Raw genomic sequence first — 15,075 nt, forward strand, 5'->3', positions numbered from 1 at the left:
GTGACCCTCGGCTACATAAGTTGTTGCAGACCAGACCAGCCTGGAAGGCCTGAGACCCTGTCTTTGAAAGGGGGTGGCTGAGTGGCTGGGTGGGTGGGGGGTGCTGGAGACACGACTCAGGAGTTAAGAGCACTTGTTCTTATAGACCTCAGGTCCGAGCCCCTGGCGTCCATGTGTCGGCTTACAGTCATCCATATCTACAGCTCCACGGGATGTGATGACCTCTTCTGGCCTCCCCGGGCACCAGGCACGCACATGGTTCACAGAGATACACATGCAAGCAAAACGCTCACACACATAAAATAAAAATAAAACTTCAGACCTAGAAACGTACAGAGAGGGAAAGAGTGGTGTTGGGGATGGGGGTGGGGGGGGGTCTGAAGGAGAAGAAGAGAGAGAGAATGAAGACAGAGGCAGAGGGTAACAGGAAGGAAAAAGCAGGTACAGATAACAGAGGAAGGAACACAGAGATTGGAGGGAGACTGAGAGAAGAAACAGAGACAGGGATGCTGAGACACTCCCAGAAACCAATCAGCCCAGCCTCTTCCAGGGCCCCCTACCTTACCCCCAGGTCTGGGCTCTCAGCCAGGCAGGAAAACTAGACCCAACAGGCAAGGGAGGGGCAGGAAGGTGGACTACATTCCCGAACAGCCTGTCCTTAAGAACTGACAGCCACACCCTGAGTGGGCCCCTCCAGCCAGTGCCCCTAGAGCAAGGAGGGCAATGGGGAGATCCATCTGCTGTCTTGACCTGGTGGTCTCAGATAGGGGTCTGTCCTGAGGGCCGTGGAGAACAGGCAGTATAGTAACAGACTTGGGACCTTTACAGGGCATGAAAACCAGAGCCTGGGGACAGAGCTGACCTGAGTCTGGGGCAAGGTGTAAGCAGAGATGCATGTGAGGAGACATCCACGAGCTACAAGGCTGGGAAGCACCAGGAAGAGCAGCAAGCATTAGGGAGGCCAGGTACATGGACAGACAGCATACAGGCTTCCAGGAGCAGTGGAAGGAGCCAGGCATGGTGGGTGAAGTACACTCGCTTTTTTTTTTTCTCTCCCCAAGACAGGGTTTCTCTGTGCAGCCCTGGCTGTTCTGGGACTCACTCCGTAGACCAGGCTGGCCTTGAACTCAGAGACCCTCCTGCCTTCACCTCCTGAGTGTTAGGATTAAAGGTGTAGGTTGGTACCATCTGACAAGACCCAGTCTTTTTAAGGGGGAGTGGAGAGTGGCTTGGTGATTCACAGCACCGACTGTTCTTCCAGAGGACCCAGGTTCAACTCCCAACACCCACACTGCCTCTTGGGATCTTTTGTCACTCCGGGTTCAGGAGATCGGATGCCCTCCTCTGGCCTCCCTGAGCACTAGGAACAAACGTGGTGCCTAGATTTACAGGTAGGTAAAGCGCCTACACAATAAAATAAAAGTTATTTATTAAAAAAAGGGGGGGGCTGGGGATTTAGCTCAGTGGTAGAGCGCTTATCTAGGAAGCGCAAGGCCCTGGGTTCGGTCCCCAGCTCCGAAAAAAAAAAGAACCAAAAAAAAAAAAAAAAAAAAAAAGGGGGGGGGGGTTGGGGATTTAGTTCAGTGGTAGAGCGCTTGCCTAGGAAGCGCAAGGCCCTGGGTTCAGTCCCCAGCTCCGGAAAAAAAAAGAAAAAAGAAAAAGAAAAAAAAAAAGTAACAGAAGTGCTAAAGTCCGGGGTGTGAGTTCCCAGGAACCAAAGGCACAGAGCCCAGGAGTGCCAGGCCAATGTTGTTTGTCAGCGGTGTCTTTAAGAGTCGGGAGTGTATTCCGGAAGCAGGAGATATGCCTGTCTGGCATTCAAAGGTACTGTCCAGAGCAGTCCCCCGGAAACAGCTGGGGGACTGAGAACAGGTCTGCAAGAACAGGGGACTTAGGGGGATCCGTGCGCGCGTGTGTGAGCAGACACAGCCTCAGGGAGAGTAGATTTAAGGAGAGCTGCGAGTGGAGACGTGGGATTAGGCATTCAAGGAACAGAGAGGCCCCAAACTCTTGCACCTCCCACACTAGTCCCCGCCCTGCTTTTATCCGCCTTAAATTTCCCTACCAACTAAACGGCTACCACAGCGTGCAGGACCTCAGACAGGATGGTCACCTGTGAGGCAACGCTTCTGCTGCTGCTGATTCTAACGCTAATGCTTATGTCGTGGGGCTGGTTGGCCCACCAAGCTCGAGCTCGGATGCAGAAAGACTTGCCCCCTGGGCCTGCACCGCTTCCCTTGCTGGGGAATTTGTTGCAGCTACAGTCTGGACACTTGGACCGTGTGCTCATGGAGGTAGCTCCTACTGTGGGCTGGGAAGAGAGGGTAGAAATCCTACTTCACTGAAGAGACAGGATTGGGAGCCTAGACCCCTGTGTCTGAGGAAGGACAGTGAGGCCTGGACCCCTGTGTCTAAGAGCTAGTTTTAGACCCCAAGGGTCTGTAAAGGGAGAGGCGGTTTAGAACTCCTAGACCTGTGGAATGAGGGGGTGAGGTGGAAACTTTTGGGTCTGAGGAAGATGAGAGCGCTGAGATCTCTTCCCATATGGCACTTCCCATAGCTCTCCAGCCGCTGGGGCCCAGTGTTCACCGTGTGGCTGGGCCCGCGCCCTGCCGTGGTGCTGAGCGGCTATGCGGCGCTGCGGGATGCATTAGTACTGCAGGCAGATGCTTTCTCTGGCCGCGGGTCCATGGCTGTCTTCGAACGCTTCACCCACGGAAATGGTGAGGTCCAGGGTGGGTGGAAGTGAGTACTAGACCATCAATTGTGCAAAATGGGCGGGGCCTAACAAAGAATGATGCTAATGAGGGCGAACTGTTAGGCTTGTGGTCCATGGAGGGTGACAGCGCAACCAATAGCAGCCTAAGAGCTGGCCAGGGATCCTATCAGCAAAGATGAGGTCAGGCTGCGTGTGTGGTCTCAGCTGAGGTGGTTGGCACATGGTCTGGGAAGCGCAAAGCAGTAAGAAGCCATTCTTAGAATGGTAAGGAAGCTACTAGACCCAGTGTGGCCAACTCTTGAGTTTTGGTTCCCACTGTAGGCATAGTGTTTTCTAATGGGCCGCGTTGGCGTACGCTTCGCAACTTTGCACTTGGAGCACTGAAGGAGTTTGGCGTGGGTACGAGTACCATTGAGGAGCGCATCCTGGAGGAGACCGCATGTGTGCTGGACGAATTTCAAGCCACCATGGGTGCGGTCTGACAGGGAAAGCATAAGTACCTGGTTTGGGGGGAATGACTATGGACTGCCAAACCACTTTGGGTATAATGCAAATCCAACGGAGCTATGTGGAGGAGGGACCACCGCTTGTGTGTGAGGTTGTCAAACCATCTTATTCAGAGATTTGAGGGTGGGGGTCTCTCTCCTCTGCAGATCTTACTAAAGTGGTTACTTTTGGGGGAGCAACTTTATTACTCAGAGCTGCTCTCACCCCCAGGAGCTCCATTTGACCCTCGGCGGCTACTGGACAACGCTGTATCCAATGTCATTTGTACTGTGGTCTTCGGAAAGCGCTACAACTATGGAGACCCAGAGTTCCTGAGGCTCCTGGACCTCTTCAGTGACAATTTCCGTATCATGAGTTCCCGATGGGGTGAGGTGAGAGGATGGGCTCTAATTTCTCCATTTTACATGCAGCCTTGTGTCAAATCCCAGGGGCACAGCCCTACCTACAGTGGCTGTGGATTTAATGGCAAAGTTCTACAACCCACAAAGTCCTGACTTAATTTCCCTACCGAGAAACCGTGGCCTTGACCAGGTTTCTATTTCAGGGGCTGGAGAGATGGCTCCGCGGTTAAGAGCACTGACTGCTCTTCCAGAGGTCCTGAGTTCAATTCCCAGCAACCACATGGTGGCTCACAACCATCTGTAATGAGATCCAATGCCCTCTTCTGGTGTGTCTGAAGACAGCAACAGTGTACTTATATATAATAAATAAATAAATCTTTAAAAAAAAACTCTTTAAAAAAAAAAAAAAGGGCTGGAGAGATGGATCAGCGGTTAAGAGCACCCGACTACTCTTCCAGAGGTCCTGAGTTCAATTCCCAGCAACCACATGGTGGCTCACAACCATCTGTAAAGAGATCCGATGCCCTCTTCTGGTGTATCTGAAGACAGCTACAGTGTACTTATATATAATAAATGAATAAATCTTTAAACAAAAAAAACTATTTCAGCAGGGTATGGTGGCACAGGCCTTTGAACCCAGTACTGTGAAGGCAGAAGCAGGAGGAGCTCTAATTTGAGGCCAGCCTGGTCTACATATAGAGTTCCAGGTTAGTCATGGATAGTAAGACCATCTTTTTAAAAAGAAAAAGAAAAGAACCTTGTCTCTCCAGACATACAACATGTTCCCATCCTTCATGGACTGGATCCCTGGTCCCCACCACCGAATCTTCAAAAATTTCCAAGAGCTTCGGCTCTTCATCTCTGAGCAAATTCAGTGGCACCGGCAGTCACGACAGACTGGGGAGCCCCGTGACTTCATTGATTGTTTCCTCGAACAAATGGATAAGGTACCAGTCCCTGCCGCCCTTAATGGTACCCACCCTGTCAACCAGCAGGCATCAGACCACCTGTCTGTCCCCAGGAACATCAGGACCCGGAAAGCCATTTCCAGGATGAGACACTGGTGATGACTACTCACAATCTTTTCTTTGGTGGCACGGAGACCACAAGCACCACTCTGCGTTATGGGCTCCTCATTATGCTCAAGTACCCTGAGGTGGCAGGTTTGAGAACTGGGTACACCCCTCCCCTCCCCTCACCCTAAGTGAAGAGAGAGTGGCTGGGGTGGGATCTCAGTAAAGCACAACCCACAGCCTCCAATGACCTCAGCCAAGGTGCAAGAGGAGCTGGACGCCACTGTAGGCCGGACCCGTGCCCCTAGCCTAGCAGACCGTGCCCACCTGCCCTACACCAATGCGGTGCTGCATGAGATCCAGCGCTTCATCAGCGTGCTACCACTGGGACTGCCTCGGGCCCTCATCCGAGACGTAAACCTCAGGAACCATTTCCTGCACAAGGTGCACAGGGAGCCTGGGAATTCTGCACTGGGAGGAAGGGGAAGGGCTAACACTATCAGTACCTTGGGGGCTCCTCTCCCAGGCTCCAACTATCACCTTAGGGGCTGGGGTGCAGCTATGTGAGAGCACTTGCCCAGCACCTGCAGGCCCTGCGTTAGGTGCCAACAGCAACAGAAAGGTTCTGGGTGAGGAGCCAGCACTCACGTCTGTGTGTCCTCCAGGGCACCTTCGTCATTCCCTTGCTTGTGTCTGCACATCGGGATCCCACCCAATTCAAGGACCCTGACCATTTCAATCCCACCAATTTCCTGGATGACCAGGGCGAGTTCCAGAACAACGACGCCTTCATGCCCTTTGCCCCAGGTTTGGGCTGGGAGGGAGGGAAGCTGGGTGGCTAACACTGGGGGACTGGCAAGAGGTGCTTGCTTACCCCACACCTGCACCCACATCCACAGGAAAGCGGATGTGCCTGGGTGCTGGCCTAGCCCGCTCTGAGATCTTCCTCTTCCTGACGGCTATCCTGCAGAAGTTCTCCCTGCTCCCTGTGGGAAGTCCTGCTGACATCGACCTTACTCCACAGTGCACTGGTCTAGGCAATGTGCCCCCAGCCTTCCAGCTCCGCTTGGTGGCCCGCTGAGGTTGGGCTTCAGTATTCTGATCTCAGTGGCCTTGATATCCTCACTGCCCTAACTGTACGTGTGAATCTCTTTACGGAGAGGAATACAAGTGTGTGCAGCTCTGAGGTAAACTTTTATTTCTTGGCTGGCAGGACCTCCATACCCATGTTCCTCATGGCACTGTACTCTGCAAACAGTGGCAGCCCAGTCCATAAAGTGCCACAGCAAGGGGGTTGGGGAGCCACTTCACATTCCAGGCTGGAGGAGTGGGGAGGGGGTGAGATGACCCCCCCAACAGACCTTTGCCAGCAAGAGGCCATGACTCACCTCAACCCCAAATCCTGCCTCCCCTCAGCTCAACACGCAATGGACCAGACATGGCAGGACATAGGCCACCAGCCATACTGGCCACTGCTCACGGGGCAGCAGAGGCCTCTCCTTGTTGCTCCTCAGTGACACTCAGTGCCCTCCACACCACACATCCAGAGGCAAGCCAGAAGCAGCAGCAGTGTCAGGGAAGGGGCGGGCACTGAGGCTCCCCTCAAGGCAGGAGCTGCTGGCCCATGCAGCTCTGGGGCTGGCCATTAGGTAGGTGTAGCTGGCTGTGACACGGGTACTTGAACACCTTTCTGTCCCGATGCTGAGGATGAGAGGAAGACGAGAAACTGTGAATCACTAGGAAGGGACAAAGAAACCGAAAGAAACCTGGGACGATGGGGAGAGCATTAAGGAAGCAATGGGGCTCGGCTGGAGATGCCAGGGAAGTAGGCAAGAACTGGGTAGACGGGATGCAGAGTGGCTGGGCGAGTGGGCTGCGGCAGTGCCGGCCTGCTGCGGCAAAGGCCCTGGGAACCACTTTCAGCACCAGGGGATAAAAAGGGCTAAGGCCCTGGCAGCACAGGGACTAGGAAGGGCAAAGGAAGAAAGCAGGTACCTAGCTGATACTTGTCTCTGGCTGCTGCCCGCTCCTTGGCATCAAAATACCAGACAGTGATGGCGTACCTGGGAAATTGGGCAGTCAAAATGAGTTTCTGCAGTTCTAGAGCCACCTCTGGTGACACCTCCACCCTTTCAGGCCCCACTCAGGCCCTCTCAGCATCTCATCACTCCCTTGTCAACTCTGGGGACTGGGGACAATCTAAGAAATGTTTGGCACAGGGGAAGCAGCTGGACACATCCCTAAAGTACAGGTCATACCTGGTGGCATAGGCTGGCTTCACCTCATGTGGATTCCGTCGGTCAGACCAGAAAATGAGCAACCGGTCAAAGAGTGGCTCGATGTTGGCTACCACTGGCCGACCCTCAGGGAAGATCTGCAGCAGGCCGCCATGCACCTGGGGGCAGGCCAGATGAGGCTACTGGTGAAGCCTCTGTCTTATACTGCACCCGTGTGCCCACCAGGGGGCGCAGCACCAGCACACAGCACTCCCTCCCACCACTCAGGCACTTAAAAAGAATGACAGCCCAGAGTCTACATTGCCATGGAGATGGGCAGGAAGCTACTAAAGACAGGAAAAGGGGGAGAATGTACAAATCTGGGTGGGGCTAAGCGGACGGCACCATTCCCGGAAGAGGGGGAGGGCACACAGTCAGCAAAAGAGGAGCTTGCAGATCTCACTGCCCTGTGAGCTGAGGAGTGGAGGGCAGGATCCCAGCTGGAACATAAGCAGACATCCCAACCCCACAGCCTACCTTAACATCCCAGTTCTGATTCAGGTAATAGATACAGGTGATGCAGCGCCCATCGCCGTGGGGATTGTCAACATGCCTCACGTACCCGAGCCCATTGCCTGGGTAACACGCCACCATGGCCTGGTAGAAACGGAGGAAGGTGGTTTACTGAGACCAGGCAGGGACACCTTGAGGAAGCAGGCTAACCATTCCTGCCCCAGGTCTGTCCTTTATCATCTTAGGTTATGGGAGTTCCAGCCCAAGAGAACTTTTTCCTAATTTAGCCAGATTCCATCCTCAAGCACAGAAATCTAAGCTCTGCCCTCAACAACCCACGCTGCCACCCCCACCCCAGAAGCAGAGGGCGTCAGTGTGTAAATGAGGGCTGTGCTTTTAGAGATGCTACCTTAGCCATGGGTAGTGCTGCGAGGTGCACACCCGTGATCCAGCACTAAGCAGCCCAGCTCCGAGAGAGGGAGGCTTCAAGCACTCGGTGAGCACAGACTCTCCTAATAAGTTTTGAGATATGGAGGTTCCCTGAGTCTGGAGCCTTCTTCGAGTTAAAAGTTGTTAGGGTTTGAAGAAGGTACAGCCTAGATTGTTTTCCAAGGTTTCCTCAGGTAATTCTAATGTGGAGTCAAGCTGACTTGCCCACACTTGACTACAGTTCCAGCTACCTGATCTGTCCCATGTACACAGGACATGAACCTGACCTAGAATTCCAGCTCCAAGCATTCTGCTGCCAGCCCAAGGCTGCAATAGACCTCAACCAACCCCCTGTAAAATGGGCTTCCATTGACTCCTCTGACACTATCTCAGAGGCAAGCCTCCACTGGGCTTCATCTCTGTGGGCACAGGTCTGTCTGGGGTTCCAGATGTCCCTGGCTCTTAACCAGAAAGCCAGGGCCTGAGCATCCTTGTTACCAGGGAGCTAACAGGGCAAGGCCCAGCCACCTCTGCAGACCCAATCTGCAGGGTCAAGTCCCTGCCGCCGAATGAGCCGTGGCACTGGGGAAGTCCATTAAGTTCCCCACTTCAGGTCACAGCACTTCACAGGATGTTGAGAGCTGAACTAGATTATGAGCATCTGCAAAGACACAGTGTCTGCTACGACAGGACAGAGAACTGAAGCACAAGCTGAAAAGTTACTAAAGTCAGAGTCACCCTGCACAAGAGGTGGGAGTTCACAGTAAGCAAACTGGAGTAGTTAGCATGACAATCCTTCGTTCTTTGCCCATTCAGCAACCATCTGTCTTGACCCCGCCGCTCAGGTACTTCTCTGCAAGCTGGGGCTCCCCGACGATGTACAGCTGTATTTTTGGGTCCAGCCTAGCCCAGCAAGACAGCCATAGAAAAACACTCATAATCAGACACAGCAATGTCTGCTGCTCAAACAGGAGGCTTACCCAGCGCTCCACGGAGGTTAATTCAGCCCTACATCCTTCTCTCAAGGATCTTCTCTACCTACTAATCCCAGGGTTCATCCCACTGTGGACACTGAAGTCCTCTCTGCACCCCATCTCTACACCAGATCCAGCACAGACGCTCTTTTGGGAAAGAGCCTTAGAGAAGGCTGCACAGCAGTAATGAGCTTCAGTACCAGGGTACAGTAAGTGAGAAGGCCTCCGGGGGAAACCCCTGGCCTCTGAGCTCAGGAGAGAAAGTCTTCTCTGCATGGCTTCCACAGATGGGATGGCACTCCAAGCAATCACTTACTGGGAGGAAAGCACGTGCCTGTGGCCTAGTGGCTTGGAATCGATGAGTCACTCATTAGAGATGGGCAAGGCCTCCTGAGCTGGGACTCCCATCAGGGCTTGAGCAGGTTCTTGGAGCTGATGGGGACAGCAGGCGTGCTGCACTGCTTCTAACCAGTCACCACACAGCACCACACACCAGAAAAGTGTAACTTCCCAGCAAAGGCACCAAGACCATCAGCCTGCAAGTCCTGACCCTCCCTCTGCTTCAAACCTCAACACACCCACCTTCTCCCCACCCCAAAGCCTGCAACCCTGCCTGGGTTATTTTAACAGGTCCCTAGGCCTTAGCACAACTGGCATGTTAGAGGCACTGTCCTGAACTTAGAACCTAGCACATAATTCCCCAATACCTGTTAAAACAGGAACAAAGATATAGATCACAGTTCCAGGAAAGTCTCTAAATGAACCAACCTTGCTCTTCTGTTTTGGCTTCTGTAGCTCTGCTGCTTGCTAACTGATATGTGCCAACCAGAATATGCTTTTTTGTACAGAAAAGACAAACAGTTGAAAAGCTGGGGGCTGCATGATCTGGGCAAGTTCCCACGCAGCTGACAGCCAGCAATAGACTTCCTTTTTGGCTTTAAGTGTGTCCGTGTGGTGGTCTCTGGTGGGCTTATCTAACAACACTATTGCTCAGGACTCAAGCATCTGGGTGGCTGTCCAGGCAGCTCTGGGTAAAGCCAGGGTACCCAGGGTTCTACCTGCGATATCAAAGAGCTACCCCGAACAGCGCCCCCTTGAGGAAAAGCGTCAACCACAGGGATAACAGTAGAGTGACAGAGGAACTTACTCTCCAGGATCCTGGAATCACCACTACTGTAATAATGTGCCAAAGACCCTACCATGCCACACATGCCATATCAGAAGCCAGTGACTCGGCCAGACAGCAGGCCCTGCTCCAAGCTGCTCTTAAAGGGGCAAACCAAACAGGCTGGACCCTCCCTGGGGTACCTCTGCTCATCTTTGATGCCAGAGTCAACTCCTCCAACTACAAAGTCCACAGAGAAGAGACAGGGAGAGAAGGGAAGGGAAAGGCAGAGGAAGAGCTCTGCTCACAGATGACTTAGGCTAGGTTACTGCTGGCCAAGGCCACGCTTCTGGTCAGTGTCCTCACTGCCACTGCCTCAGATCACCTCAACACCCCATAGTCTCTCTAGAGCACAGGAAGGAAGGCTCCATGTGGCTCTTCCTTTGTAAATGGGAGAGCATGGAGCTGCTGTGTAGAGTGCTGGGGCTAGCTAGCTCTCCCTCCCCACCAATCTGACCTGTTCTTCCCTCCTGAGGGGTAAGAGTCACTTAGAAGAACCTGACTCTTACCCCTCTGCAGGCCTAGCTCAGGTCCTGTCAATAACACAGGTGGGAGCAGGCCCCAGGGGAAAACAACTTCTTCCTTTACATTGCTTTCCCAGACTGCTTGAGTAGCCAGGCACCTGGCCCAGCTTTCCCACCCTGAGGTTACAGAGCTGTGCCCAGTCTCTGGGCACTGAGCTCTCCTGTGTCCCTCCTGACTTCCCTCCTGCAGAGCTGCTGAGCCGGGGAAGCAACACCGATCTTGCCTGCACAGAAGCCAACCCAGGGAGGGGCCAGCTCTGGCTCTTCAGCTCTCACATAACAGGAGGGAGATGGAAGTAGGACTAGTTCCAGCTGGGGTGGGGAGGAAATAGGCCTGGGCCGGGGGTGGGAGGTGGGGGAACCATGGTCCCCAAGCCAGTTCCAGCCTGAAAAGAAAGCTGTATTGAGGCAGAACCTAAGATAGGACCCCACAGAGAAGGGAGGCACCACTGGGAACACAGCCTCCCGCTTACAGGGCAGAACACAGCCTACTAAGATCACCAGCCAGGAACCACTGTTGGCCAGCAGCAGGTACTCTCAACGGACTGTATTGAAATGACACCGAGCCGCAGGCTCACATACTCTTCCATGAAGAAAATGGATACGGTCACAGACCAGAAAGGCATGGGGGGTCACTGTCCAGTCAGGGCTCCTGACCCCTGGTTCTTGAATGAACTGCTGGAGGCCTATGAGACCCTGACAACTGCCCACAAACTCCGACCAAATGCATGCCTTTCCTGAGGTCTATGGGTTTCAGCAGATTTACCTGAAAAGCCTTGACTTCAAAAACATTAGGAACTACTGTTCTGCAACAAGGAGGAATGGAGGAGAAAAATATAAAGGCAGAGGGTCAAGGAAAGAGATCAGAGAAATGCAGGCAGGAAGTGACAAACGGACAGAGGACAAAGAACAGGGACTGGGGCAGGGAGGAGTGGGAAAGATGCTGACAAGTGTTCTACCTGGGCCAGCACACTGTCACCCAGTGTCACCCCATTGGGAAGCGGTTCTTGGTGCAGATGCCAAGAGTAGGCTCCAGGGCAGGATGGAGGCCAGGCTAGGTGCTCAACTACACAGGCAGCACCCATCCTCAGCCTAGGCTACCGCGACAACGCCAGACTTCTGCTTCTGCATGACAGCTGACCTACCCTTGGTCTAAGGAGGGTTACGACAGTCAGGGGCTCTTGGTCTGCCAAGGTCAAGGACCACTGCCATCCCAGGCTGAACTCCTATTTCAGGTACAAAAATCAAAGTCTAGAGGGAGGTAACTGTAGCCTCTCTGGTGGAGCTGCCTACACCCTACTACACAACCCCAGAGGCTTGCCTCCAGACCCGCATGCCAAAGCATCAGGCACTCACCGGAAAAGTGCCTTACCTTGGTGCGCCCATTGATGACGTAGTTGCCCAGCCGCCCTGCACAGTGGCGGATTACTGCGTCCACATGAGCCATGAGGGCACCAATGCTCCGGCAGCCTGGCTCGTGGCCTTCTACCCAGGCAATCTGGTCCCCACGAATGCTGCGCGGTGGGATCGCCCGCTGGCTCACTAGTTGCCCATCACGTAGACGCCCGCCCCACTTCAGGGCTTCCACCTCAGCCAGCACACGGCCACCCAGTACTGCCCCCAAGAAGTTGTCCTTGACGCAGATACCATAGTACCGCATGCAAGGCACAATATAGTCCAAGGCCAGGCGCTCAGGTGCAGAGGGCTGGGCTTCCTCCCTCAGCCTAGAACTTGCCTCGCCACTGCTATGGGTAGTGCTGTTGCTGCTGCCGCCACCGCTGTCACAGCCCACACCACTTTCCCCCTTGGCCTCCTGGTTCTCTTGCCTGGCCCACGGTCGCTTGCTGGGTGAAGGGGCATCCCCACCATCCTTGGCCCACTTCCGTTTGGGGGCCTCAGGTCGGGCACCCTGGGCCGCCAGTCGCTGGCACTCCTTGGTAACCAACGCAGCAGCACCTTCACTCTGCAGTGGCCACAGCTCACCACCATCCTGCCCACCAAAGCCCTCCCGCAGGGGACTGGCAGTGGTAGTAGTAGCAGTGGCTGTGGTTCTGGGGGTCCCGTTGCCAGCCGAGGCCTCCCCAGATGCTCCTGAACGGTGGTAGGAGGGGAGCAGAGGACAGGGCAGGTAACTCTCCACCCCCATCCTGGCTCGGCTAGGCTCCAAGGACTCTGACACAGACCCTGGCAACTGAGGGAGAGCTTGATTCAGGGCCTGCGGCTGGCACGGGCTGTCCATGGCAGCAGTGTCTTCATCCCCCGGGCATGGAGGGCACGGCCCGGGCCCATGGTGCCACCCTCCTCCGCCTCCTCCTCCTCCACTTGATGCAGCCCGGGGCCGCTGGGCCTCGTGTGGGGCAGGGTGAGGCAGGGCAGGCAGCAGGGGCTCCTTTAGTGCTCTGGGGGTGCTCGCTGATCCCCAAGTCCACAGTTGTCCCTAGGAGCTTGAGAAAGGATTGATGGGGGTGGCTGGAAGAGAGAAAAGGAAGAACTTAAGAGTCAGAGACAAGCAGGTGGGAAGGGCTGGGAATGGTACCAGCGGTAAGCAGATGACAGGGCCACAGCAAACACACACACACACACACACACACACACACACGCACACACACACACACGCTCGCTGAGACGAGGGGGCATAGGGGTATATATCTTGGGAATTTGAGAGGGTTGAAAGGGAATGTCTGGCAGAAAGAGTAATAGAGGAAAAGTGCAGAGAACACTGCGTGGACGGCCCAAAGAGGAAGGCAACAGGGAGAGATAGAGAGATCTGAGGAAGAAAAGCAATGGTGAGAAGTGGGAAATACGAGGTACCTGCCAGAGGTTTCTATAGAGACTCAGAGATAAGGAGGGAGGATGACACAGAAAACGGGAATGTGGAATCTAGGGTAAAGTCGGGGTTGTGGGGAACCAGCGGGCAATGCCACCGCGCGACATTCACGGGAACCAGATCGCCTGGGTGGAAGGCCACGAGCCAGGACAGGCGGGGAAAACCGGGAGTCCAGGGACAAAGAGAACAGGGAGAAAAACAAGACGGCAGGGGAGCGAGAGGGCCGGTGGGGTTGACCTGTGCCCTACGGGAGGAAGCCTACTGGGGCCCGACACACACCCAGCCGGAAGGGAGGTCCTGCCAGACGGACGGACTGACGGAAGGGAGCCCGAGAGGAGGGTCCGACCGGACTGCCTCCCTCCCCAAACCCCTCCGCCGTGACCCAAGGGCCGCCGGACGCCGCGGACGACTGAGGCGGGGCCGCGTCCGCCCGGCCCCTCCCCTCGGTGGTTACTGCGCGCTCCCGCCGCCCTCGATGGCCCGCCCCGCCGCGCCGGGAGCGCGCTTCCCTCCCCACCCCCAACCCCCCTAGCGCGGGGTCGCGGCCGCCCGCGCGCGCTCCCGCCTCCTGCCTCCGGCCCAGTCGTCCGCGTCCGGCAACCGGACCTCTGGTTCCTTCTCCTCCCCAGGTCTTTCACTTCGCGCGACCCCCTCACCGAGCTTTTTCCTCCGGCCTCGGCGCCGCCGTTTGTGCCAGCCGCCCTGCGCTTCACAGCGCGCCATACCCCGCCCCCCACCGCCCGCGACGCCCCGCCCCCGCCTCGCCCGGTGGGCACGTGACCGCGGCCAGGCCGAGGAGACTGCGCGTGCGCGAACCGCACAGTGACAGGAGGCTTAGAACACCCTACGGGAGAAAAAAGTGAGCTGGTCCCGGACGCGAGGCTCATTTGCATTACGTGCCCCGCCCCTTCCACGCGAAAGCAAACACGCAGGTTCAGGAAAAGGCGTTCTGTGAGTTCTTAAGACGGCCCCTTGGAGGGGGTACGAATGAGCAGTTTCACACAGAAAGGCCCACCCCTCAGAGCCAAAAGTGTCAGAGAATGGCTAGCAGCTGGGTTCTTGGCATTTGCTATGCAAATATATCATTTACATGGGCCGTTCCTGCACACAACCCAAGAGGATATTGAGAAATGACTGCGCAGTTAGTTGGAAAGTGTATGTAAATTCCTACGTCAGTAATTTACATAAGCACTTAAAAAAAATAACGGTGAGTACGGGATGTCCTTAGAGAAGCGAAACCGGGTAGAACAAACGAACAAATGTGTACTATTTGCATGACCCGCTCCTTGCTTCTCCCTCAGGGCAACTGTGGGAGTCAGATTAAAGCAACCTGGGACAGACTCACAGAGAAGACATTTGCAAAACCCAGCTCCTCTCTAGCCCGGGTGGATTTTTTTGTTTATGTAGTGCTGGGGTCTGAATTCAGAGCTTCCCACGTGCGATGCAAGTGCTCTCTCACTAAGCTACTCCTGACATTTATAACACCATTTCTGGGAGGGCTATGTGGATAGGGTTATTTGAATGCCCCACCCTTTCCACCAACTCCGGGCCTACCAAATGGGCAATCAATGGGGTCGGATACTCGCTGACCTTTTGTGAGAGCAGCTGAAGCTGTCCTGGGGGGGCTGCACCTGTCTCCAGAAGGCCATATAAAGACATCGGGGTACAAGGAGATAAGACATCATCATCAAGTGTGACCAGGAGTCTGGGTTGCACAAGAACTCCAGTGGCACATGGAGAAGAATGTTCATGTTCACAGGCACACAGACACACACAAGGAAACAAGTATCAGGAGCACGTGTTCTAGGAACACACAGTGAGCCACCGTCCTAGTTTGCAGACATGAG

The 15,075-nt window shown here is 54.9% G+C and overlaps 2 protein-coding genes and 1 long non-coding RNA gene across 9 annotated transcripts; 2 read left to right on the plus strand and 1 right to left on the minus strand.

The window, feature by feature from the left end:
- The first annotated feature begins 673 nt into the window (after positions 1-673).
- LOC148007291 (uncharacterized) lies at positions 674-1,391 on the plus strand. The gene is made up of 3 exons (XR_015650244.1): positions 674-965; positions 1,066-1,177; positions 1,262-1,391. It is a non-coding gene; the product is annotated as an uncharacterized LOC148007291 (long non-coding RNA).
- Positions 1,392-2,060: 669 nt separating this feature from the next.
- On the plus strand, positions 2,061-5,766 carry Cyp2t1 (cytochrome P450, family 2, subfamily t, polypeptide 1). Of its 2 annotated transcripts, NM_134369.2 has the most exon segments (9): positions 2,061-2,294; positions 2,561-2,723; positions 3,041-3,190; positions 3,437-3,597; positions 4,338-4,514; positions 4,589-4,730; positions 4,837-5,024; positions 5,246-5,387; positions 5,480-5,766. In NM_134369.2, coding segments are annotated over 9 exon segments (1,494 nt in total). In that variant the 5' UTR covers positions 2,061-2,105; the 3' UTR covers positions 5,662-5,766.
- On the minus strand, positions 5,756-13,956 carry Egln2 (egl-9 family hypoxia-inducible factor 2). Of its 6 annotated transcripts, none has more exons than XM_087555073.1 (7): positions 13,885-13,956; positions 11,774-12,870; positions 8,477-8,641; positions 7,334-7,453; positions 6,839-6,975; positions 6,576-6,643; positions 5,756-6,281 (listed from the first exon to the last, which is right to left on the minus strand). In XM_087555073.1, the coding sequence occupies exons 2-7, from the start codon at positions 12,638-12,640 to the stop codon at positions 6,226-6,228; spliced, it is 1,413 nt and encodes a 470-aa protein (XP_087411199.1). In that variant the 5' UTR covers positions 12,641-12,870; positions 13,885-13,956; the 3' UTR covers positions 5,756-6,225. The 6 variants fall into 6 exon arrangements, with proteins under 6 accessions (XP_087411199.1, XP_087411201.1, XP_087411204.1 ...); XM_087555075.1 differs by lacking the exon at positions 13,885-13,956 and adding an exon at positions 13,508-13,639; XM_087555078.1 differs by lacking the exon at positions 8,477-8,641 and having other exon boundaries at positions 12,137-12,870.
- Between the last annotated feature and the right edge of the window lie 1,119 nt (positions 13,957-15,075).

The sequence above is a fragment of the Rattus norvegicus genome, chromosome 1 (assembly GCF_021556685.1).
Source record: "Rattus norvegicus strain SHRSP/BbbUtx chromosome 1, alternate assembly SHRSP_T2T, whole genome shotgun sequence".
Taxonomy (NCBI): domain Eukaryota; kingdom Metazoa; phylum Chordata; class Mammalia; order Rodentia; family Muridae; genus Rattus; species Rattus norvegicus.

Excerpts from the sequence above, each read along its gene's own strand:
- Cyp2t1 (XM_087607305.1), top strand. The coding sequence starts at position 3,577 with ATGAGTTCCCGATGGGGTGAG. Across the intron at positions 4,731-4,836 it reads CAAGTACCCTGAGGTGGCAG|CCAAGGTGCAAGAGGAGCTG; the intron begins GTTTGAGAACTG and ends CAATGACCTCAG. Across the intron at positions 5,025-5,245 it reads GGAACCATTTCCTGCACAAG|GGCACCTTCGTCATTCCCTT; the intron begins GTGCACAGGGAG and ends TGTGTCCTCCAG.
- Egln2 (XM_087555073.1), bottom strand. The coding sequence starts at position 12,640 with ATGGACAGCCCGTGCCAGCCGCAGGCCCTGAATCAAGCTCTCCCTCAG. Across the intron at positions 6,976-7,333 it reads ATCAGAACTGGGATGTTAAG|GTGCATGGCGGCCTGCTGCA; the intron begins GTAGGCTGTGGG and ends GCCTGCCCCCAG. Across the intron at positions 6,644-6,838 it reads AAGCCAGCCTATGCCACCAG|GTACGCCATCACTGTCTGGT; the intron begins GTATGACCTGTA and ends CCAATTTCCCAG.